Source organism: Entelurus aequoreus, linkage group LG08, assembly GCF_033978785.1.
Source record: "Entelurus aequoreus isolate RoL-2023_Sb linkage group LG08, RoL_Eaeq_v1.1, whole genome shotgun sequence".
Lineage (NCBI taxonomy): Eukaryota > Metazoa > Chordata > Actinopteri > Syngnathiformes > Syngnathidae > Entelurus > Entelurus aequoreus.
Genome location: NC_084738.1, coordinates 17,471,746 through 17,496,531, shown reverse-complemented (window position 1 = coordinate 17,496,531; position 24,786 = coordinate 17,471,746). Strand labels below are relative to the sequence as shown.

Genomic DNA, 24,786 nt, shown 5'->3' with positions numbered 1-24,786 from the left:
AAAACAAAAAATTAAACGGAAGTAAAATATGTACTGAAAATGTTGGCATTGGCTCTATGTCACTTACTAAATGCAGTGCCAGTATTGCCGATACCGATATAATACTTATGAATTGAACTGTTTCAAGCTCCTTGAATGATTTGCCTTTTTTGCCTTTTTTAAATCACAATACAGGAAAATGAAAAAAATATATATATTGTTAATCAACAAACTTATTTGTGAACAATATTGGTCAATTCTGGTCGGGATATCAACATATCTTGTATTAAAATGTAAATATTTTTTACTGGCGTTTTGAGTTTAGAAAGCATACAAATAACTGTGGTAAATTAAACAAAACAAAAAACTAAACGGAAGTAAAATCTGTACTGAAAATGTTGGCATTGGTTCTATGTCTAGCCTTTAAATGGACCCCCTTTTTAGACCAGTTGATCTGCCGTTTCTTTTCTTTTCTCCTCTGCTCCCCTCTCCCTTGTGGAGGGGGAGTTACGATGAAGTGCTGGCTGTCCGAGGTCGGGACCCGCGGTGGACCGCTAGCCTGTGCATCGGTTGGGGACATCTCTGCGCTGCTGACCCGTCTCCGCTCGGGACGGTTTCCTGCTGGCCCCACTATGGACTGGACCTTCGCTGATATGTTGGATCTACTATGGACTGGACTTTCACAATATTATGTCAGACCCACTCGACATCCATTGCTTTCGGTCTCCCCTAGAGGGGGGGGGGGGGGGGGGGTTTACCCACATATGCGGTCCTCTCCAAGGTTTCTCATAGTCATTCACATCGACGTCCCACATGGGTGAGTTTTTCCTTGCCCTTATGTGGGCTCTGTACCGAGGATGTCGTTGTGGCTTGTGCAGCCCTTTGAGACACTTGTGATTTAGGGCTATATATATAAACATTGATTGATTGACATTGATTGATTGATGTCACTTACTAAATGCAGTGCCAGTATTGCAGATACCGATATAATACTTATGAATTGAACTGTTTCAAGCTCCTTGAATGATTTGCCTTTTTTGCCTTTTTTTAAATCACAATACAGGAAAATGAAATTTAAAAAAATATTGTTAATCAACAAACTTATCTGTGAACAATTCCGCAATTTATAAGTTCGACAATATAAGTTTCAATATCAATAAAATACATTTTACATGCTGTTGTTTGAGTAAAATAATGTTGAAGAAAATCGAAATATAAACAAATTAAATTTTAAAAAATTACAATAAACACAGAATAAACGGGAAATCATTGCGCTCATCACGCCAGTGCAATACTGCTGCATCCCTTGGTATCGACACAAGCGATATTTGGATGATTCTTCTTGGCCTCAGCTGAGGTAATCATCCTCGTTACAAACCGGAAGTTCCTTAATGAGGAACTGAAGCGACAGAAGCAAACATTTGTCGTCGACATAGAGTAAGTTTTTGTCAAGATGGATCCAGCCAGGATCGAGGGTACGCTGTGGAATGTTTTGGTGAGACGCTTTTGTGATTATTTGTGTTGGTCTATGCTTGTAAATGATTACGTCGTGCTAAAAGTCGATTCAGAGTAAAGACACATTTCCCTTCCGAGCCCCTCGAGCGTGATGACGTATGAGACGTGTGTGTCGGTGCCTCGTGAGTGATGCTTGTTGATGCTGACAGCCAAAACTTCCAATACTTGTGTATACATTTATTTTTATTTTGTTATTAGTTTGTGTTTAATATCCCATTGTTTTGAACATGTAAAATAATATATGCTGTGTTATACATATAACACTTCTCAACTTAAGTAAGTCAATGTCCAATATGTGCGGCAAACACGTGTCGGTTCTGAAATATGGGACTTTACCCACAAGACCAAAGGTGAGGTCATTTGTAATTGGGACTTCATGGACCGATTGTCCAATCAGATTGCTCCCGTTGTTAAATTATGTATAGCGCATTTCTACCTTCAAGGTACTCAAAAGCGCTTTGACGCTATTTCCACATTCACCCATTCACACACTGATGGCGGGAGCTGCCATGCAAGGCCCTAACCACGACCCATCAGGAGCAAGGGTGAAGAATCTTGCTCAAGGACACAACGGACGTGACGAGGTTGGTAGAAGGTGGGGATTGAACCAGGAAACCTCAGGTTGCTGGAACGGCCACTCTTCCACCCGTGCCACGCCGTCCCCTAAGACGACACTTTATTTTGTAAGACCCATCCATCCATCCATCTGTTTTTTTCCTGCTTGACCCCCTCAGCGTCGCCCATTTTTGTAAAAATATTTTCATGAGAAAACATACTTTCTGTGTGGCGTTTGCATGTTCTCCCCGTGACTGTGTGGGTTCCCTCCGGGTACTCCGGTTTCCTCCCACCTTGTCAGGGGATTGAACCAGGAACCCTCAGCTTGCTGGAATGGCCACTCTCCCAACCGCGCCACGCCGTCCCCTAAGACTGTGGGCACACTAGTGTGCCGTGAGATATTGTCTGGTGTGCCGTGGGAAACTATGCAACTTCACCTAATTGGTCCAAAAAATATTGTTTTGCAAATCAATAATCATAATAATGTGCCGTTGTCTAGTGCCTGTGCTGTGTAGAGCTTTGCAGGGTAATCTTGTAATACTCCATACCAGTAGGTGGCAGCAGGTAGTTCATTGCTTTGTAGAAGTCGGAACGCGTCAAGGATGGTCTGTTGTGATCCCAATATGCAGAGCACAGCGGCAGACAGCGTGCAGGTAAAAAGGTATGTAACGCTTAAACCAAAAAATAACAAAAGGCAAGTCCCGCTAGGAAAAGGCACCGAAGCATAGGAATGGCTATATGTAAAACAAAAGTAAAACTGAACTGGCTACAAAGTCAACAAACACAGAATGCCGGACGACAGCAAAAACTTACAGCGTGTGGAGCAAAGACGGCTTCCACAAAGCACATCCCGTACATGACATTACAATCAACCATGTCCCCACAAAGAAAGATAGCGTACGCACAACTTAAATAGTCTTGATTGCGAAAACAAAGCAGGTGCGGGCAATCGCACTCAAATGAAGGCGTGAAGCTCCTACAGGAGAACACCAACAAAACAGGAAGGGTCACCAAAATAACAGCGCAAGAAAGGAACTAAAGCACGACACACAGGAAACAACAACAAACTCAAAATAAGGCACGACAACCTGGTGGAGTTTCATTGTTTAACCTTTTCTGCTGGTGGTGTGCCTCCGTATTTTTTTCATGAAAAAAATGTGCCTTGGCTCAAAAAAGGTTGAAAAACACTGCCCTAAGACGACACTTTATTTTGTAAGACCCATCCATCCATCTGTTTGTTTTCCGCTTGACCCCCTCAGCCCTTTGAGACACTTGTGATTTAGGGCTATATAAATAAACATTGATTGATTGAGAGTCGCCCATTTTTGTAAAAATATTTTCATGAGAAAACATACTTTGTGTGGCGTTTGCATGTTCTCCCCGTGACTGCGTGGGTTCCCTCCGGGTACTCCGGCTTCCTCCCATCTTGTCAGGTTCAAACACTGATGACATCTATGAAACATACGAGAAGCAAGGAATCATGCAGAGACAGAGTTACATTCGGCTCAATTGAGGAGACTTGTTTGGGCTGTATTCTAGTTACAGATCCAAACTACGTTCTAAAAGTCCAGCCCATGTCCTTCCTCTATTTATTTGGGAGGTCCCTGGTTACATCACTGAAGCTGTCACTGAGGGAAGGGGGTAATCTCAATAGCTCCAGTTAGACACAATATATGATTATACAAAATGTGTCACGGTACTATATGTTCGGCCTTGGCATTAAGCAGGCCGATTCTGGAGACACTGATACGAGACTGGCTTGCAATAATTTGGATTGCCAGCTTTGCAAAGAAAAATAAAATTTCAGCACAATTGATAACTACAGCAACGGCCCTAAAGCATAAGAGTTGTGTGATAGTATATACATAACATACATAATTCTAACAACCTCCAAAAAAAATATATGCACCTGGGGATAGATTGATTGGCAACATTAAATCGGCCCTAGTGTGTGAATGGGAGTGTGAAGGTTGTCTGGTTATCCGTGTTGGCCCTGCGATGAGGTGGCGACTTGTCCAGGGTGTACCCCGCCTTCCGCCCGAATGCAGCTGAGATAGGCTCTAGCGACCCCGAAACGGACAAGCCTTAGGAAATGGATGGATGGATGGAACACATTTCATAAATCATGCATTTTTAAAATCACGTTGCTATCTTGTATTCAGGTCGATACAATAATTTAAAGATTTGATTGCTGTGTATTGTTCGTAAAAGTCTTACTGTGAGAGTAATTAAGTTAAAGTACCAATGATTGTCACACACACACTAGGTGTGGTGAAATTTGTCCTCTGCATTTGACCCATCCCCTTGTTCACCCCCTGGGAGGTGAGGGGAGAAGTGGGCAGCAGCGGTGGCCGCGCCCGGTAATCATTTTGGTGATTTAACCCCCAATTCCAACCCTTGATGCTGAGTGCCAAGCAGGGAGGTAATGGGTTCCATTTTTATAGTCTTTGGTATGACTCGACCGGGGTTTGAACTCACGACCTACTGATCTCAGGGCGGATACTCGAACCACTAGGCCACTGAGTAGTAGTAGTAGTAATAATAGTAGTAGTAGTAGTAGTAGTAGTAATCTACATAGCTCAAGTCGTCACAGTCGTTGCTCGCCATATTGTGCTTTGAGGTTTGCGGCGTCACTCTGTTCTTTTCTAAGCATTTTCAGGCATAAACATTGCTAAATGGATTATGTCCACTACATTTAAATCAAATGAGTCTAAAAGTGACTGTTATTTCATGTCTATAGAGCTGTTAAAACCATACTTAGATTGTCGTGAAGTTATTTATGGTCCAGCTATGAAAATATTCTATTTAAAATCCTTAATTCTTACTTTAAGGGAAATTTAGTTGCAGGGTAAGCCTGCAACCAAATAACCGCAATAAACGAGGGACGACTGTGTAGACCCTTTAACTGTTTGCAAACCGCGATGATGCATTTAGGTCCCGGAGGTATGGCGGCGTTAGTCTTTTTCAAAATATGCAAGAGGATTAGCAACCTAGGATCGCGAAGAGTACTTTAAACAAATTGGCTTTGGTGAATTGTAACCGACTTCCAAGATCCGTGGGTATCTGAGAGGAAGGAACGAAAGATATAAGTGGCCAAATATATACACATTTGGTGGACAAAAACAAGTTTGGGGCATACTGGCAGCTGAACGTATATACCGGTCCCCTGTGGTTACGGAGAAACTATAAAATATCATAACATACACTCAAAGTTTTGTGAACTGAAATCCGAAGTCCTGCCCAGTCAAAGATAAGGACGCAAGACGGATGTACAAGTTCTGGATCATCGTAGATAAGCCAGAGAACTACGTACTTGTAGCCAACTGTACCCAGCATGGTGAGTATTGTCATTTATACAGTAACTTTCTAATTTGTGTAATTTTTTATAAATTCTAAGCTACTGTAATTTCTGGGCTAAAGGCCTACTGAAACCCACTACTACCGACCACGCAGTCTGATAGTTTATATATCAATGATGAAATCTTAACATTGCAACACATGCCAATACGGCCGGGTTAATTTATAAAGTGCAATTTTAAATTTCCCGCCACACTTCCGGTTGAAAACGTTTTTTATGCTGACGTATGCGCGTGACGTCAAGGGTTAGTACGGAAGTATACGGACCCATTGAATCCTATACAAAAAACTCTGTTTTCATCTCAAAATTCCACAGTATTCTGGACATCTGTGTTGGTGAATCTTTTGCAATTTCTTTAATGAACAATGGAGACTGTAAATAAGAAAGTTGTAGGTGGGATCGGTGTATTAGCGGCGGACTACAGCAACACAACCAGGAGAACAGAGATGGATAGCAGACGCGCAAGCCGCCGAACTCACCTTAACTTCCTCTGTCTCCGGGCCGCCAACCGCATCTGTGATCGGGTGAAGTCCTTCGTCGCACCGTCGATCGCTGGAACGCAGGTGAGCATGGGTGTTAATGAGCAGATGAGGGCTGGCTGGCGTAGGTGGAGAGCTAATGTTTTTAGCATAGCTCTGTGAGGTCCGGTTGCTAAGTTAGCTTCAATGGCGTCGTTAGCAACAGCATTGTTAACCTTCGCCAGCCTGGAAAGCATTAACCGTGTAGTTACCTGTCCATGGTTTAATAGTATTGTTGATTTTCTATCTATCCTTCCAGTCAGGGGTTTATTTCCTTTGTTTCTATATGCAGATAACGTGATAGCATCGTGCTTAGTTCCTAGCTAAAGTGTTTCGCCGATGTATTGTCGTGGAGATAAAAGTCACTGTGAATGTCCATTTCGCGTTCTCGACTCTCATTTTCAAGAGGATATAGTATCCGAGGTGGTTTAAAATACAAATCCGTGATCCACAATAGAAAAAGGAGAAAGTGTGGAATCCAATGAGCCAGCTTGTACCTAAGTTACGGTCAGAGTGAAAAAAGATATGTCTTGCACTGCATTCTAGTCCTTCACTCTAACGATCCTCATCCACAAATCTTTCATCCTCGCTCAAATTAATGGGGTAATTGTCGCTTTCTCGGTCCGAATCTCCCTTGCTCCATTGTAAACAATGGGGAATTGTGAGAAGTCCTTCCTCCAGTGACGTCACGCTACTTCCGGTACAGGCAAGGCTTTTTTATCAGCGAGCAAAAGTTGCAACTTTATCGTCGATGTTCTCTACTAAATCCTTTCAGCAAAAATACGGCAATATCGCGAAATGATCAAGTATGACACACAGAATGGATCTGCTATCCCCGTTTAAATAAAAAAAATCATTTCAGTAGGCCATTAAAGCACACCTAAATATAAGCTGCACCCACATAATTTTTGAACTAACTTTATTTTGTACATAAATTGGCTTTACAAGTTTATAAGCCGCAGATGTACGCATTGAAACAATTATTTACACAAGCGGTAAGACAGTACAGTAGCCTACAGGAGAGTTCATTGAGTGCGGTCTTTGTCCTTGTCCTCAGGCACGTGGCGGTACAGCTTGTTCATGGTGATGAATTTCCGTTAAGTGCGATGGCTGTTTTGATGGCGGGGTCAATCGCCTTCGGCTTTAGGGCTGCGTTTTGTGTATTTTGTCGTGTCTTATCCATGATGAGGGGGAATCCATAATGCACCATTATTATAGCTGACTGAATGATTGTGTGTGTCTGGTTTAATGTGAACAATATCATTGGTCCACCGTGACCAATTTGGCATTTTTATTAGTCTTATTAGTCTGATGTGATGAGGCTAAATTTATTGGCTCGTGAACCCGGTTAGCTTCAGTATTTTATAAAGCGCAGAAAAAGTAGCGACTAATAGTCTGGAAATTACAATATATCCTAATTTTGACTGAGATTGTGGTGTGGTACATTACATGCTCTTGATGTTTCCTTCTTGGTTGTGTTTTTTGCCTTTTGGTTCGGGCCCCTTCTGGTCTACGCAACAAGGTGTGGCACTTTTGTGACTTCTGCGGTACTTTTTGGTGTTTTTTTTTGTGAACTTTTGAATCTGCCTCTGGGGAACCCTTTGTCCATGGCCATGTTTGCACCGGAGACCAGCTGCTGGCTCTCTGCCACACCGTAGTCCATTTGGAGAGGCCATAGGAGATGCAGAGGAAGAGACGGGGCTGCGGAGCTAGCGTTGAGACGGGCTGAATAAGCATGTATCGGACACCCCGGTCTCCTCGGACAGATTTTCGCTCATTCATGCGGACCGGACATTGGCCGAGAGCTAGCGGGCCGCCTAAGATGGAGTCGACTCTCTTGGTTGCTTTTTTGGGTTTGTTCCTGTCTCTGGCAGTGCTGCCTGTCCACCCCAGCAGACAATGGCGTGGAACACCAAAGGCCACCGCTATGTGGTGTTTTTGTTTTGTTGTTTGTCTATGCGTGGTTCAATCGTATGTGCGCAATATGTATTATTTATTGCTAATTTTTTGGTTTTTCGTTGTTTTACTTTTGTAGCTGTATGTAGAAATGGTACCACTGAAGTGGCAGCTGGTTGCAACAGTTATGTGCATCTTTTTTATGTCCTTTTGTCTTCATTGATGTCTCATGATGTCTTGTTTTCACCTTATTTTTTGTGGACTTATTGTATCTGCACTGCAACTACATGATTTCACCTTTGTGGTATAAATAAGGTCTATCCTATCCTTATACCAGTTAATGTTGCTTATCGGTCCAGGCATTCCAAAGAGACAAGAGTAGATAGATAACTTACCCCATATAAAATGTGCATGTACAGTACAATTAGTCCAGTTTTTGTCTGAAAGTAAAATTTGCTTTTGGTACAGGGGTGTTTCGTACAACCAAATACAACTTGTCATTTTGATGATTATTGTTTGACTCTACCTACGTTTTTTTGCTGAACAGTCAGAAGCCAGGTCTATTGGAATATTTCACTAGCATTTATTATAACAAGTCACAGGTAAATGTTACAGCATTGGTCTCACTCCTGCAGAAGTTTGAACTGAGTACGTAAGTGGGTGCTTCCACAAGCAAGTCACTGCCAAAAGTGAGCCTCAATCAAAAATGTTTTACTTTGTTTTTTTTTAAGTAAAAGAGCAGACAAGTACAGTTGATCAAAGAGTCAAAGGTTTCCTGAGGGTTGAGGCAATCCCAAGGAAAAAGAGGCAACAAGAGTTCATGAAGTTGGGAGCCAGTCCAAGGCTGTCGATGAGTGTAATTTGTGTCAAAGGATGGAGGATGTGTAGCTAAAATAATTAAAATTTAAAAATAGTTATCTGAATCTAGTTCTTCTATTCTAAGATGAGATAGAGTAGACTTTATTTATCCCACAAAATTGAAATGTGGTTGCAGTGCAGATTCAAAAAATCCACAAAAATAGGTGAAAACAAGAGAAGCATTAAGGAACACAAAGGACATTAAAGACATTAAGAGCACAGAGCTGATGCAAACACCTGCCTTGTCAGTGGTGCCATTTACACATATAGCTACAAAAATAAAACGCAACAAAAAATGAGCAGAAAAAATAATACATATTGCGCACATACGAATGAACCATGCATAGACAAACAACAAAACAAAAACACCCTTATACACCGCGGTGGCCCTTGCGGAGCTCCACGCCATCGTCCGCTGAGGTGGAGGGCAGCACAGCTAGACAAGGGAACAGAACCAACAAAGTCCTTCTTAGGCTGTCTCCGCGCGGACTCTGGTGCGGCAGTGAGCCAGCAGCTGGTCTCCGGTGCAAACATGGCCATGGCCAAAAAGCTTCCCTGAGGCAGATCTAAACGTCCACAGAAAAGCACCAAAAAGCTACGCAGAAGTCATGAAAGTGTTACCCCCTGTTGTGCAGTCCTGAAGAGGCCTGAACCAAAAGGCAAAACAAGAGGGAAACATCACAAACAAAAAGGAGGGCACAGAAGAGCACAGAGCTCCTGCAACTCGAGGTCATTATTTTTCGCCTTGCGTAAGTGATTAGAAACAGCGAAAATATGCATCAATGTCTCCAAAACAATTGATAGTATAGTATAATTACACAGCCAATCAATGTCATCAGCAGCATGTTATGTGTACTTGCTGCACATGCTGACCTATTTTGACGGTTGGCAAGCTAATGGTGTGCTGTACTTAAAGAGAGGTAACTGCCGGCTGTCAACCCCTTATTATGGCAAGATGAACCGGCAGAGGCACAGCCTTAGATATGAATAGGTAGATGGTACACGCTCCTCTGAGCTTCGTGCTTACGGCGAGGCTAAGCTAGTGGGAACAGAAGTGGGTCTGTGGTTGTAGAAGGCACAGAACTGAAAACAATGTCTGAAAAGATGTACAATGCCAGCAACCCCACACTGTACTGCGCAATTTTTATTTTTTTATTGAAAGTAGGACCTATCACTTTCTGTATATTACAATGATGAAATGCGACCCCTATAGGGACAAGCGGTAGAAAATGGATGGGATGGGATGACTACTGATTCTTTTAATATGCCATAAAACTTATAAGGATCTCATGATTTCGACAAGTGAAATTCTCCGATAGTTTGTGTGTTTGCTCAGGACACATTAGAAAATTGGGTGAACATTGGCAATTTTTACAGTTTTTTCAAATCCATTTTTAGTTCGCAAAAACAAAATATATATTTTTAACCTGCTTAACCGTTTGATGACCCCGTTTTACTGATCGACCTCATTAAAATTTGCTTTTTAACGACTCCCTGGTTGTTTGCGAACTTCCTTTATCTCTACAGGTCACTGGTAAAAGTTGTTTGGCTTGTATGTAGAAATCTGTAGACTGTGAATATAAGACGATTTCTTCTTCACTTTTTTTTCCACGGGTAAAAAATACTGTCTTGTGTCAATACAGTTAATACAGTTTGTTAATCCTAGAAAATATTAACAAATGAATGGTATTTTAATACAAATTTCAATACGTCTGACAAGAAACATTGTGTTTCTATCCCTCTGCATCTTGTTTCTCAGTACTATATAACCGGAGCTGTGAACAGATTCCTCAGGTCAGAACCGCCCGACAATGATCTGCTTCAAGACCCCACAGTTGAAAGCAGTTCTGGTGGTGATGCTCACATGTTGCTCGATGTTAAGGAGCAGCCTATATCATCTCTGCCTGACTGGAACATTGACTTAGATGCAGGTGATGAAATCAACCAACCGGGCAAAACCACAGAAAGTACAGCCCCTAAGCAAGGCGAGGAAGGTGGAGAGGAGGGATACAAGACCACAGATGAGCCGCAAAAGGTGGATGACAACACAATAAATAAACACTTTGATACAGATTCCTCAGTAAAGAAGGGGGAAGAAGCTGCGGTGCAATTCTGCAGGGTCGCTCAGTTAAGTCTTGAACAGAGGAATACCATGAGCTTCAAAGACAACAGCAATTGTTTGACATCTGATAAAGGAACCAGACTTGCTGCTCTTGAAGATCAGCTAGAGCCTGAAGGACCTAAGGCTGAGGATCACAAAGAGGACAACCAGCCAACAGATGAAAGAGTAGAGAAGGAAGACAACAGTATAGATGTTCAAACTCTGACAACCGAGAAACACACCTCTCCAACCACGGACAACCTAAAACATGGCGGCCAAATGCCAATAAAAGCAATACATTTAAATGAAGAAACAGTTATGAGTAAATCAAAGTGTTTATTGGAAGAATTAGCTATGGCAATACCAGTAAACTCTGAGGGGGAGACAGGATGGGACAAAAGTATGTCTTCAAGTGTATGCGATGATTGTGGACGGTTACAGGAGCTAAATCCTCCAAATTGGGACGAAAGCCAAGCGCTACTTCCTGAAGACCACAATGGGCAGGATGGAAATACAACACAAAGGTTCCTAGAAGTCGGGGATTCCAAGGAAACCCCAGACTTATCAGAAAAGGTGGAGAACAGAGAGCAAGAGAGCCTTCAAAACAGCAGCAGCATCGTCGGAACAAAACCTGAAACTAAGACTGCTAATGCCAAATCGGTACTGCCGAGCTTGATGAGAATGAGACTCGATGCAAGTTATTTCCTTGCAGATGATGACGTAAAAGACCATCACAATGGGATTAAAGTGGTTGAACTAGAACAGGGTCAAGGGTTATTTGTCGCAACGGGAGATAACGAGATCAGAGGAAGAACAAAGGAGTCAATTAGATTGGGCCATGAGAAACTCCTTGATGCTCAGGTAGAGCATGGACAGATGACTGAGAACATGGCTGGATCAGAGCTTGTAGAAGACACAGGACTCATCACAGAACAGGGCTATGAAAAAGAAGACAAAGTCACAAAATCTGAAATTGCTGACCGACTGGACAAAGATGCCCATGTAGTTCAGGTAGCTACTTATTTTACTGAGGAAGCAGTCAGCCAACATCAAGATGTCCTTGACTTGTGGATACAAAACTCCTTCTCAAGAGACCCTAATCAGGACCAGATATCAGAGGAGAAACCTGAGGATGTCAAATGCATCTGGGAGAAGCAAGTGGGCTACGATACAGAAAGCTTCACTGAGATATCATCATCATGGAACGCAGAGTTAGGGTTCTCGGATCAGTCCAATGACGAATGCGCTTGCATCGATGATGCAACAAATCCTCCTTTTGCTGCTGAGCCGGCCAAGGCTAGAGAGCTTCTTGATATGAATGCAACAGAGAGCCGTCAGTTGCATTTAGGGTTGCACAGAAGTGGCTCAGAAGCTTCATTGGAGGAGTTGGCAAGATATTCTCAACCCTTAAAGGCAAAGTTTACTGAATTTGAAGATCACATTCAGGTATGATTCCCTTCCTTTTAAATGTGACTGTGAAATCAGACGACTCACTTTTAAATTTGCGTCACTGCAGGTGAGCGGCTTTGATTTGAACTTTGCCCCGCAAAAGTCAAGGATCGCCCTGAAAAACCCACATGTGAGACCGCCCAAAGATCCACGCTCCCTTCTCCAAAGGCCCTCAGTGGATCCTGTGTTCGCCCCACCACCAGCGACCAAGATCCCTGCAGGTGTGCAGGTGTTGGGAGGACTGGCATTTGGGATCAAACTGCCAGGTAATAAATACTCTGATACAATATCCCAAAAGTGAGTACAACCCAGTTGTATTATATCTTCTCAAGGGGTAATACTATAAAAAGTACTTTTAGAGCAGAGGTTTTCTACAGGAGTTTTGTGACCACTGACCACAGGCACTGCAGGTTGGCCATGAAAGTTTTGGTTGAGTAAATGATAAATGATAAATGGGTTATACTTGTATAGCGCTTTTCTACCTTCAAGGTACTCAAGGCGCTTTGACAGTATTTCCACATTCACCCATTCACACACACATTCACACACTGATGGCGGGAGCTGCCATGCAAGGCGCTAACCAGCAGCCATCAGGAGCAAGGGTGAAGTGTCTTGCCCAAGGACACAACAGACGTGACTAGGATGGTAGAAGGTGGGGATTGAACCCCAGTAACCAGCAACCCTCCGATTGCTGGCACGGCCACTCTACCAACTTCGCCACGCCGACTGTTTTAATTATATACTATATTCCCCAGCCAATTTTTTAGGTGTATTTAAATGTCTTGAAATACACATTGTAATGTAGTTCAGAACACACCGTACTCAATGTGTGATACATGTTTTAAAATAAAATTAATAAATAAATATTATTGTATCCAGGTTAGCATTTATCATTACCTGCTAGCGATTAACACACCAGTTGTCAGCTAGCATTGAGCGTGCCTGCTGGCGATTAGCAACACACGCCACCAACTAGCGATTAGCGATGCTAATTGCCAGCGAGCAATTACCGCTCCAGTAGTTGTCTGCTAGCAATTAAAGGCGTTATACTGTGTTTTTATAATATCTCATTATTGAACAATAACGTACCTGTTAGGACCAGTTTAGTTTAAAACACAATTTTATACAGAATATATAAGTCGGGGATCCCCGCTCCATTTCTCAATCATTTTGGGGGTCCTTGGCCTGGAAAACGTTGAAGGCATCTGCTTTAGAGTAATAATTGTACAGCCGTACAGATTCACTCTACACTGAAAATGCGTCAACACACATCCATTACTTTCTAAATAGCTGGCAGTACTAATATCAAGATGCCTACAGTCAAACATGGTGGTGATAGCATTGTGGTTTGGAGTTGCATGAGTGCTGCCGGCACACTGGGGAGCTGTGGTTCCTTAAAGGGGAACTGCACTTTTTATGTTGCCTATTGTTCACAATCATTATGAGAGACAAGAACCCCCTTTTTTTTTTTTTTTGATTCTAAAGATAAAATGCGATTGCAAAATGCGGCTAATAGGAGTCACCATTGTAGCCTTCAAAACCCTCCATCCACCTGTTATGTACACGCTACAAGTATGTACGGTATGTGTATATATACATATATATATATATATGTATATATATATATATATTGTAGTAACAGAGACGTTCACAACAATATGTAATATGTACAATATTTACCGTATTTTGATCATTTTAAGCATTGCTGGAACTTCTTTCCTCAGCACATTTATTTGCGTTTCCATAGCAGCGCACTTCCGGCAACAAATGTGTGTTCCTTCCTCCGTAAACAAACACGAGTGTTTTCTAATCATGGCAGACTTGGTAATAGACAACAAAGATAGCTATTTTTGGAAAAATGAGGATTCACAACTTTCTTTTTGAACCTGAATATAAAGAGGATGAACTACTGTTTAGAGAAACGAGCACGGCGAGAAGGTGAAACGTTGAAGCACACGGAAGCCGAGAGAGTGAGGTTCGTGTGACTTGACGCAGTAAATGTGGAACTTGCAGCCAAGCTATGCTGACAGAAATGGTGTGCTTACCCAAACTAAACCAGCTGGAACAAACCGACAACTGTCCATCGAGTAGAACACTATAGTATTGATCATGATATATTACATATTATATATGTTATTACAACTACAGTACATTCGCTGTCCAGCTAGCTGCGTACAAACAAAACATGAAATGTGGGCTAATACTTTACAGATACTGTATTATGATAGTTCATGTTTTTCAGTCAGTACAGATTGGTGTTCTATCACATTGTGTTGTGCATTACAAACTCAAAAGCCATTCAGCTGCTGACGCAGTAGCTAGCTTATGGCTAATGCTATAGCATGCCGTCACAAGGCGATGTGTGACTATGCTAGAAAATGAGTTCTTCTGTTCTTTGCTCTTTCAAGAACAATGTCGCTGCAGCTTTATTATAAAGGTTACAAAACGTAAATTAAGTATTGTTGGCAGTTTTTGGATGCCTTTTCAAAGTGATTTAGAGGTAAAATGCATTGCTAGCCACCTAGAACAAGCCAATTATTACAAATTAGAACGCAAAAAAAAACCTTTTGTCTTCCTGTCTCTCGTAAGGATTGTGGACGATGGGCAAAATTCTGGAAATCCATCACATCCACATTTCATTTTGGCCAATCAAATATGTTCCTGAGCTGCGTTCAAATGCGCATATCAACTGTCGAACCAATCGAAATACATTTTTGTTTGTGTTTCTTGCTAAAGCAAATTAGGGTCAGCAACGTGTAATTGCTCAAACTATACAACTCTCATGCTTACACGTATCTAAGGTTCCAGTGGTGGGCCGTCAGGGATAGCAAGGCCTTCTCTGCTGGCCTAACATGACCAAAAATCATGATCATAATTAAAGATAACAGTAATTTTTAATTTACTTTCTCTAAATATCTAAAAGTATTCATATTCTCTTCATGTCATATTATGCTCCTTCCAATGCTGTTGTTTTTAGGTTAGGCTTTGTGTCCAATCAGAATTCAGCTAGCTTATGTTGCCATGCTGTACGAAATCTGCCCTGAGCCTTCAGAATAAACAATGCATTTGTAAGTGAACGGACACAAAGAGTTGATGGACAATTGCAATAGCCAATCAGATCACGAGTTGTTGTCAGTAAGGCTTTCTAAGTGGCCTAACGCTGTGATTGGATACTCACTTGGGAGTCCCAAGTGAGTATCCAATCACAAGTTGCGAAAACAGGAAGTGGCACCAGAACCATACGGCCAATAGAAAGCCACATAAAACTCACCGGTACAATAACCACGAAGATAAAGTGTTTGTCTTACACCTAGTAATCCGCTGTGGTCAGGCGAAGCCAAGCAATGCAGGTTTAGCGAGCGTTGCGCCCTGCTGTGAAGGAAATACCTTTTTGGCAGGCAATCACATTTTGGCACAACACCGGCGGTGAAATGGGGAAATACCTGCCTCTTTCACACGAATCAACCGACTACGACGGTAACACTGGCTTATACGGCGTCGGATGGGTTCTAGAAATTATCAAGTTCAAATATTTTATTTCTTAATTTTTTTCATGTTTCATTTGTTTTATACAATTTTTTTAATTTTGACAGTACCACGTAAGATATGTTTTAATTGCTGAAGCGGGTTTATTGAATGTTAAATGCGCCGAAAAATAGACCCTTTTGTACACTGTTGAGGGGATTCAATTCCCAGTAGCGTGCAAGTGTGTTTCTGTATAGTATCTCCAGCCGTGTCCATGTGGTGACATAAATTACCGTATTTTGAGAGGTGAAGTCGGACTAAGTAGGACATCACTGTAGGCCTCGGTGAGAAACGCACGGCCCGCCACTGTAAGGTTCGGGTCTATGGCAATCAGCCTTCCGGATAATGTAGTATACAATAATCCCTCACGTTTCATTGATCACTATTTTAGGCACATTTTTATTTTGGGCCTAAATTAAGTCTTATTTATGTCTATGTATTACAGTATAATATTTGTTTTATATTCTAATATGTTGTGGCAATCACAATAGGGAACTTCTGTTTTCATGTGTTATCTTTGCTACGACGATCACGTTGACCAACATTTAGCAGAACAACCTACACCCGTTCTCTTAGCCCAGGGGTGACCAAAGTGCGGCCCGGGGGCCATTTGCGACCCGCAGCTAATTGTTTACCGGCCCGCCACACATTCTGCAAAAATTGCAAAATTGATAGTATTGCAAAAATGTAAAAAAACATTTTAAAAAGTGGAATGAGGTGAAATCTAACAAGTAAAAGTTGCAATGTTGACACAAAGCTGCCATGCAGGCTGTTTTTTTTCTTTTCTTTCTTTCTTTTTTGTTTTTTTTGCCATTGCTCAAAAAAAAAAAGACAAAAAATCTGTTATAATGAATCATTGACCTATTCATGGCTCCAATTACTTCAAAAATGTCACTTTAAAATGTTTTATGTGGAAAAAATATTGCATATATTGTGTGGTTGCCATATAAAAACATCAAAGATTACTTTGACAAAAGAGCCTAAAAACAAACAAAATAATAGTTCAAACGTAAAATCGACAGATATATCTGAAGTTGATCTCGTAACTTAAGTGTTGAAAGTAAAACAAAATCTAATAAAAATGTATCACTTTGAGTGGGGGACCTTTTGGATCCCAAACATATTTAGTGGGATTTTATTAATATTTTCACTGATTTCTCAAAAATATTAAAGAATTAAAATCAATGGTGTCCTGCATTATTGATCTTTTAGAGCTCTAATTACTAAATACTGCATAGTTCCAGTTTTACTATAAAAAACAAAGTTGTCTTTGACAGAAAAGGCATACAACCTTTTTTTTTTTTTAACTTTATCAACCTGAAGTTGATATAGACATTTACTGTAAGCGTTAAATAAAACATAATAATAATAATTTGACTTATTTTTAACATTTTAATGACTGAGACCCTTTATGGTCCCCGGGAGCCCTAAAGGTTAAAAAAAAAATCCATACATTTTGTTATGGTTTGAAAATGAAAAATATCAAAATGGCCCCCGCATGCTTAAATTTTTCCGTGTGCGGCCCTCAGTGGAAAAAGTTTGGACACCCCTGTCTTAGCCTTAGAGCAGGCCTGGGCAATTATTTTGACTCGGGGGGCCAAATTTAGAGAAAAAAATGTGTCTGGGGGCCGGTATATCTATTTTTAGGAAAACTAATACAAAACTTAACAATAAAGTCTGATTGAATGCTAAAAATGTTATGACAGACCGCCTTAAAAACGGAATGGAATTTTTTTTTTTTCTATGAACGATAAAACCCTGAATATTGAGAACATATGAACGTCACACCCCCTCTCAATCGACATATTTTTACAATCAAGCCAAATGCAACAAACACAGCGAAATACGAACTTGAAGGGTAAAAAATATATATATATCACTAAGCTTTAGAACTTTCTTGTAAAAATCTCCTTCCGCGTCTGTCCCTGACACCCGCATTTCAGGCTCTGGAAACACTCTGTGGAAACGCTCCCCACCCACACTGCTTGGTGCCTCTTCTGACCTGCTGTGACGTAGATTACCATAGTATATAGTAGGGTTGTACGGTATACGGGTATTAGTATAGTACCACGATACTAATGAATCATATTCGGTACCATACTGCCGCTGAAAAGTACCGGTCCGCCACACCCTAAGATTTTTTGTTAAAATAAAGCCAATAATGCAATTTTTTCCGGTCCCCTTTATTTAGAAAAGTATCAAAGTATCGAAATAATATTGGTATCAGGACAACGCTAGTCACTAAAATATCATGCAAAAGCGCAGATTCCAACCATTGAAATACTTTGTATAGTTCAAGACTTACGGTCATTTGAAAACATCACTGCACATCATAATGGCAGCTACAGTTTCCATCTTAAAGATCTAAAAAATATATTTGGGAATGTCCGGCAGATTGAAAAGCTTAACGGGCCGCATGTGGCCCCCGTGTCTTAATTTGCCCAGGTCTGCCTTAGAGAAATTACACAGGATGTGACAAGGTACTTCCAAGTAGTGACCATGCTGGAGGCTTGAGCAAGGACACCTGAAATAAAAAAGCACTGAAGGCTACAATAGGGTAAAATGAGTATAAAGGTGACTAGAGTATATGGGTTATGAGTAAGTCAATAAATTGTTTCTTGGAAGAATTAGCTACGGCAGTACCAGTAAACTCTAAAGGGAGAGACCGGATGGGACAAAAGTATGTCTTCAAGTGTATGCGATGATGTTGTAAGGTTACAGGAGCTAAATCCTCCAAATTGGAAGGAAAGCCAAGCGCTACTTCCAGTGTTATTTCATGTAAATGAGCTTTAATGCTAAAAATATTTTTTTATAAGGTTGTAAACGGGAAACACTGTTCTCTGGGACATGTCTTGTCCCTCTCGGGGTTGCGGGGGGTGCTGGAAGGCTTTGGAGGATATTGTATGCTTTAGAAAAAAAAACTCTTAAAGTAGAATGTTGTAACAGTTTTTTATGTTCTTGTTATGAAAGTATGAATTTATAAATAAGAATCCTACCTCCTTGGAATTTAATTTACCACAGTCAGGCCTGGAACCGACCGAACTAGACAAACAAGGGATTGCTGTATGAACATTTACCAACACACCCACGTCCTCCCTTCCTTGCAACAAAAGTGAAAGTTTACGATAGACAAGCACTTTTAAACCGTAAAACATAAACAGAGTGTCTGCAGACAGTGGGTAACAAGCGCCTTTGGAATTTTTAATTTTATTTTATTAAATTGTTCTGGTGGGCACATTTCCAGAAAGCTAAGGACCAAGGATCTAGACTCCTCTCTTCAATATTATTCTTATTTTGAGAACCAGCGTCCTCTGCGTGGACTTTTTTTTTTTTTTTTGGTCTATTTCTTTTGTCAGTTACAAATGTTTGGAGGTCCACTGTTTACTGCAGAGGATGCTGATTCTGAGGATCTAGGGTAAAATGTCAATACAAGGAAAGTTTTATTTCATCACTTGTCAAGTCATAAATTAAAACAAGCATTATGTTTACACTGGTCCAAGTTCAACGATCTGCTGTTTTAAGGACCTACTGCAAAAAATTATAGTCAAAGACCATCTATTTATCAGCCCGGCAGCGTTTTTAAAAAAACTGTTAGTTTCTTCCAAGTTTTGAACTGAACGAAATAGCTGGTCTGGCCCGAAGGTCGCCAGTTGAGGAGCCCTGATACAGTAACTGATTCAGAGAAAGGGTGTCTACTTGTAAATTAGCTTTTGTTACTTTCCATAATAAAAGAAGTAAAACATACATTAGTTTTTCAAACTATACATACATTTGTGTGTAAATAAAGCATATTTTGTTAGATTTGTTAAAATCCTGTGTTTTTAGGGCTAAGGTTACAGGGAACATTTGAAACATTAATTTAAAGCTAATGCGATTTAAAAAAATATATAATAATAATAATAATTTAAATTGGCCCTTAAACTAATGCAATCTTTAAAATGAGTGAAATCATACATCCATTTCCTACCGCTTGTCCCTTCCAAGGTCGTGGGGGGTGCTGGAGCTTATTTCAGCTGCATTTGGGCGGAAGGCGGGGTCCACCCTGGACAAGTCGCCACCTCATCGCAGGGCCATCAGTTTAGACATTCATGGCTGTGTTGACTGTACTTCTATACACTAAGTTATAACCAAGTTTCATTTTCATAGTAGAAGAAAAATAAAATGGTTCCTGAAATGTGCAGGATTTGCTTACTTTAATGTATATTTGATATTATAATGACTATTTTAAAGCTAGTCTGCTGTACTAACACATATTGTTTATTTTCAGGACTCTATACAGGTTTTCCTGCTCTAAAAAAGTTACCAAAGAAAGTAAGTGGTGAAGCCATAATAATCGCATTTGAAATTGTCTGTTTTTGAGATGAAATAATGAATAAATATCCCCAGGAAGCAGAGTTAAAACCAGAGAACGGTGAAACGCCCAAACAAGAAGAGTTGCCGCAAAAACCTAAATGGATGCAAAGACAATCCGGGTAAAAGCAAACTATTAACTCTTGATTGTATCTTCTTCTTGTTTACATATGTTATTCTCTTGTAGATTTGGAAATCCATTTATGTCAGAGCTGAAGACCAAATTGAAGAAATCCACCAAAAAATGAGAATGGTTGTACTGTGAATATCTTGAATATATTATGGAATAATACTTTACGATGTCGCTGTATAAAAAGCATGTTTACATTTTGTAATAAACTTAACTATAAATATGTTTTTACTGTCTTTTCAACTTTACAAGAACAAAATAGTTTAGTGCCTGTATTTGCTGTAAATAAGGGTGCCAAATTTAATGAGTTGATTTAATAATACCGGTGTCTTCAGTATTAAGCATCTAAAATCAAAGTATGTAAAATTACTAAAACGGGTTGCTTTAAAGTGACTGAAAGAAAACATCCCTCCCCCCCATCCTATTGTGTTCCTATGCAGAAATGTCTCCTAGAGGCTATAAGGAGCATTGCCTTGACATCAAAGCACTACTTGGGACAGTTCGTACTATGATCCTCCAACTGTGACATCATAGCAGCATCATCCTTTTTCAATACATATATCTTCTCTTTCATCCTCCCCCACCAAAAAACAATATAACCCAAATCTAAGTTTAACAATATAAAGTTTACAAACAATTATAATTGTGCTCCTTAAGTTCAACTGGGTTTTGCAAAAAGGCTTAAATATGTTGAAAAATGTCAGGATAACTGTTGTGGTTGCTATGGTGATTGGAGTGCTTATGATATCACAAAGACAAAAGGGTTCAAAGACAAGGGGGATAGTTGGTTCAGTGTTCAGTGGCATTTGTCTTCAGACCCTCACAGACACAGCTTGACCAAATTGGTGAGTACCCAAATTATTTAATGAAAATTTTAGCGGGATGCCTATGTTTACTGTAGCATAACTTTTGAGCCAACTATGTTTATCACAGGTTTGTTCCACGTTAAAAACATTGCCGCCGCCATCCAATGGATAGTGATGACCTGTCAGACCACCTCATCATCCTTTGCGATAATGAGATATTGGGTGATACCCCCAACTCCTCATCCTCCCCAAACCTCCCTTCACCTTGTGACCCCGAGAGCATCTACACTGAGCTTCGGACTGTGGAGGGTGAGGTGGATGGCTCGGGTGTCTGGTTCCCACTGGAAGTCCCGACTGCAATGATGGCTTCTCCCAGTTTGGAGCCATCATGCTGTGCTGGTTTCATGCCGCCCATGCCACCTTACAGCCATGGCTTGGTAAGTGGAGTAGGACCACATCAGCAGCAGCTTCACGAGACAATGTTTTGTCAGGCGCCTCCACATTGCCTTCCCTATGGCTGGTCTACCAGTAGCTACAATCCTCATTCCCACATGGTAAGTCAATTGGCTTCAAAGTTGTGTTCAAAATTACATTGAAAAAAATAGCAGCTTTTAGAAGTGTTTATTTGTAGTGAATATTAGAATTGTGTGATGTTGTATGTAGCAACACAGTTTAATTGCACAATCTCCTTTTTATAGGATGAAGATGCAGCAATGATGATGCAACATGGTGGTGTCAACTTTGGACTAATGTATGTAAAAGAGGCACATATTTGCATGACTATGCTTTTACTTTATCAACCATTAAGTATGTTTACTTTTTTCAAGCCATTGCAGATGTATTAAAAGAATGCAGATTAAATCTGCCTGAGGATTTATTTTATACAGAATTCTTTAAATTGGCTAAAAATGGCAAAGCCACACAGAAAAGTGATCCTCATGACAAAAGTCTCACTGGAATTCATTGACAATGTATGTTTTTTTTGTATCTTTTATTTTAAGATTTCAACTTGGACTGTCAGTTTTCAATATTTATAACTTGTCATTAGATGTTGTTTCTTACCTTTTAAGGCAGGGGTGTCAAACTCATTTTAGATGAGAAAAATCTACTCCCAATTGGGCTGGACTGGTAAAATCACGGCACGATAACTTAAAAATAAAGACAACTTCAGATTGTTTTCTTTGTTTAAAAATACAACAAGCACATTCTGAAAATGTACAAATCATAATGTTGGGGGATTTTTTACACTTACATGTTGCGGTTATTAATAGTAGTCTATCTTTATTTGTCGTTATTTATACTTTCTGAATATATTACGTGATAATGTTCATCTGTCAACCTATAGGTGTTAATTTTCAATCTATCTAGATAAAAAAATACCAAAATCAAATTACAGGATGTTATTTATGTAGTTTGCTCATTTTCCTTGACTTCAGGGTGTACCCCGCCTTCCGCCCGAATGCCGCTGAGATAGGCTCCAGCACCCCCCGTGACCCCGAAAGGGACAAAGCGGTAGAAGATGGATGGATTGTGCACTAACGTTTTTGGGTTTTTTTTGCAAATAATTGCTATTGCGACATCTAGTGGACACATTTAGAACAGCAGTTTCTTTCATTCGAAAATTTCGGCTAATTTTTATACTTTGCAAACTCATCCCGCGGGCCCAATAAAACCTGTTCGCGGGCTGTACGTTTGACACCCCTGTTTTAAGGCACGCAGCAAAGTATCTGAAAACTGTTCTGTTAGGGTGCCTCGCTTGTGAGTGTGTCTACGGTTGTCCCTCGCCACATGGCGCTTTAAATACTGCATCTCCACAGCACAGATTTAAAAACAAATGATTAACTTACATATTCTAACATTTCTGAATTAAGCAGTTTCTAGCATAAACATTGCTGAACTAAAATAATACTATTGTTTTTTAATACCTGCCAAGACCTAACCCAAATTTCACATGTGAAAGTGTTTTGTATGACAAAGCTACTTGAAGTAATACTGGCCACTTGAGGGGACCAAACAGTTCACAGCGTGCTGTTCAGTATTGTGGCCACTGGTTGTCTCAGCCTTAGGCACCTCTACTATATTGGATTAAAAGAGTGTAAATATGACCCGAGAGGGCTCTCATAATATTGAAAAACAAATTTAGAAGTTTGGGAACAGTTTCTATGTTCTAGCTAAGAAACTATTTGATTTATAATAATTTATTTCTACATAGCAATGTATCTGGGTCATGTCGGGAACCAATTAAGGAAAAAGGGATGATTTAGAAGCGTTCTGCATATGTAAATATATATTTTGTCTTTTTTCTCTATATAGGAAGCGAAATGCTGCACAAAGAAATCCAATTCCTGCTTGCGTCCCTCTGCCCTCACCTAACACATCCACATTAGTGTATGTTCCTACTTTGATTTAAAAATCAGCCTCCCCCCACCCAACCGATGGATTTAATCTGGGTTCTCGCCTCTTTCTGATTCTGCAGGAAAAAAGAACATGACAGCCATCAGGATGAAAAAAGGTACATCAAGAAGCCGCTGAACGCCTTCATGCTATACCGGCAGGAGCAGAGGCCTAATGTTGTTGCTCAGCTCAACATTCGAAACAGCGCTGTAGTCAACAAAGTGGTCGGACAGATGGTGAGTGTGCATTAAGGAGTTTGTATCATCAAAAACTGGAGTGTGCGTTGTGTCCCCCTGCAGTGGAAGTCACTGTCAAAAAGACAGCAGAGAAAATATTACGAGCTCGCTGAAGCTCAAAGATTGCTTCACGCCCAGCAGCACCCGGAGTGGTCCTGCACAGAAAACTATGTGAGTTTAAAGCCCGCGGCTCCTTTTTGTTATGGCTGATAACAGAGGACAACTCTTAAATGTGTGTGTGTTTTAGGGTAAAAAGCGGAAGAGACAAAGGAGCAAATGTAACACCAATGGTCAAGGTAAGACACATCAGTGTTGGAATTTGCTGGTTTTATTCTCAAGTGCTCCATTCTGCATTTCTATTTTCACTAACCTTTTTGTTGATGTTGCCAGGGGGAGAACTACTTTTCTCACATTAAATTGTCATTTCTGTTGCATCACCTGCGCGTGACATCTGCAGTGGACACTTTTCAGGCTCAGATGCCAGACGCAACGTCTGCCAATGCTGTGGATGACAGTAATCAGGCATCGGCTAAGGCGCGCTGTGCCCAAAAGCAGCTGCGGATGATGCTGGAGTTGATGCTTTAATTTGACCCAACCTTTCCAAAGTTCAATAAATTGTAATGCCACATTTAAATTGTTTTGTTTTTGTATGTTTTATGAATACCTAGAGGGTGCTATTTTTCCAATGTATTTTACTCAGTATATCCCGCCCTCAGTCTAGGACAGTGGCTCTTAAAACTTTTTTCACCATGTTCCACCTCAGAAAAAAACTTGGCTTTCCAAGTGTCATCATAATGACAAATATTAAAGTACAGTAGCGCAGTAGGCATAAGTATTAATTAAATACAAGGCAGATGTTTTATTTAACATTTTACAGTTTTTGAGCGGTAAGACTGTTTGAACATAGGAAAACAAAACACTAATGATTTAGGGCTATATAAATAAACTGATTGAATCAAGGGATTCTTTGGCGTACCACTATTGGTACACAGACCACTGTTTGATAATGACTGGTCTAGAACATAATGTACACTATGTACTTGCGTAACACGTGCACACACAATAGCTTTGGGTGTTTGCTAACAATTGTATATTTTATAAGATGACTGCAAATTG

The 24,786-nt window shown here is 40.4% G+C and overlaps 2 protein-coding genes across 3 annotated transcripts; both read left to right on the top strand.

Moving 5' to 3' along the window:
• Positions 1–1,300: 1,300 nt before the first annotated feature.
• On the top strand, positions 1,301–20,459 carry si:ch211-136m16.8 (uncharacterized). The gene is made up of 6 exons (XM_062055769.1): positions 1,301–1,474; positions 10,439–12,226; positions 12,297–12,495; positions 20,022–20,065; positions 20,141–20,226; positions 20,292–20,459. Exons 1-6 carry the CDS (start codon positions 1,433–1,435, stop codon positions 20,350–20,352), a joined length of 2,220 nt encoding a protein of 739 aa, XP_061911753.1. The 5' UTR covers positions 1,301–1,432; the 3' UTR covers positions 20,353–20,459.
• A 506-nt stretch (positions 20,460–20,965) lies between these two features.
• On the top strand, positions 20,966–24,304 carry LOC133655528 (lymphoid enhancer-binding factor 1-like). Of its 2 annotated transcripts, none has more exons than XM_062055770.1 (8): positions 20,966–21,079; positions 21,168–21,594; positions 21,739–21,791; positions 23,354–23,428; positions 23,517–23,670; positions 23,734–23,841; positions 23,918–23,966; positions 24,128–24,304. In XM_062055770.1, exons 2-8 carry the CDS (start codon positions 21,205–21,207, stop codon positions 24,253–24,255), a joined length of 957 nt encoding a protein of 318 aa, XP_061911754.1. In that variant the 5' UTR covers positions 20,966–21,079; positions 21,168–21,204; the 3' UTR covers positions 24,256–24,304. The 2 variants fall into 2 exon arrangements, with proteins under 2 accessions (XP_061911754.1, XP_061911756.1); XM_062055772.1 differs by having other exon boundaries at positions 24,061–24,304.
• The last annotated feature ends 482 nt before the right edge of the window (positions 24,305–24,786 follow it).

Excerpts from the sequence above, each read along its gene's own strand:
- si:ch211-136m16.8 (XM_062055769.1), top strand. The coding sequence starts at position 1,433 with ATGGATCCAGCCAGGATCGAGGGTACGCTGTGGAATGTTTTG. Across the intron at positions 12,496-20,021 it reads ATTTGGGATCAAACTGCCAG|GACTCTATACAGGTTTTCCT; the intron begins GTAATAAATACT and ends GTTTATTTTCAG. Across the intron at positions 20,227-20,291 it reads TGGATGCAAAGACAATCCGG|ATTTGGAAATCCATTTATGT; the intron begins GTAAAAGCAAAC and ends ATTCTCTTGTAG.
- LOC133655528 (XM_062055770.1), top strand. The coding sequence starts at position 21,205 with ATGGATAGTGATGACCTGTCAGACCACCTCATCATCCTTTGCGATAAT. Across the intron at positions 23,429-23,516 it reads CCTAACACATCCACATTAGT|GAAAAAAGAACATGACAGCC; the intron begins GTATGTTCCTAC and ends CTGATTCTGCAG. Across the intron at positions 23,671-23,733 it reads ACAAAGTGGTCGGACAGATG|TGGAAGTCACTGTCAAAAAG; the intron begins GTGAGTGTGCAT and ends GTCCCCCTGCAG.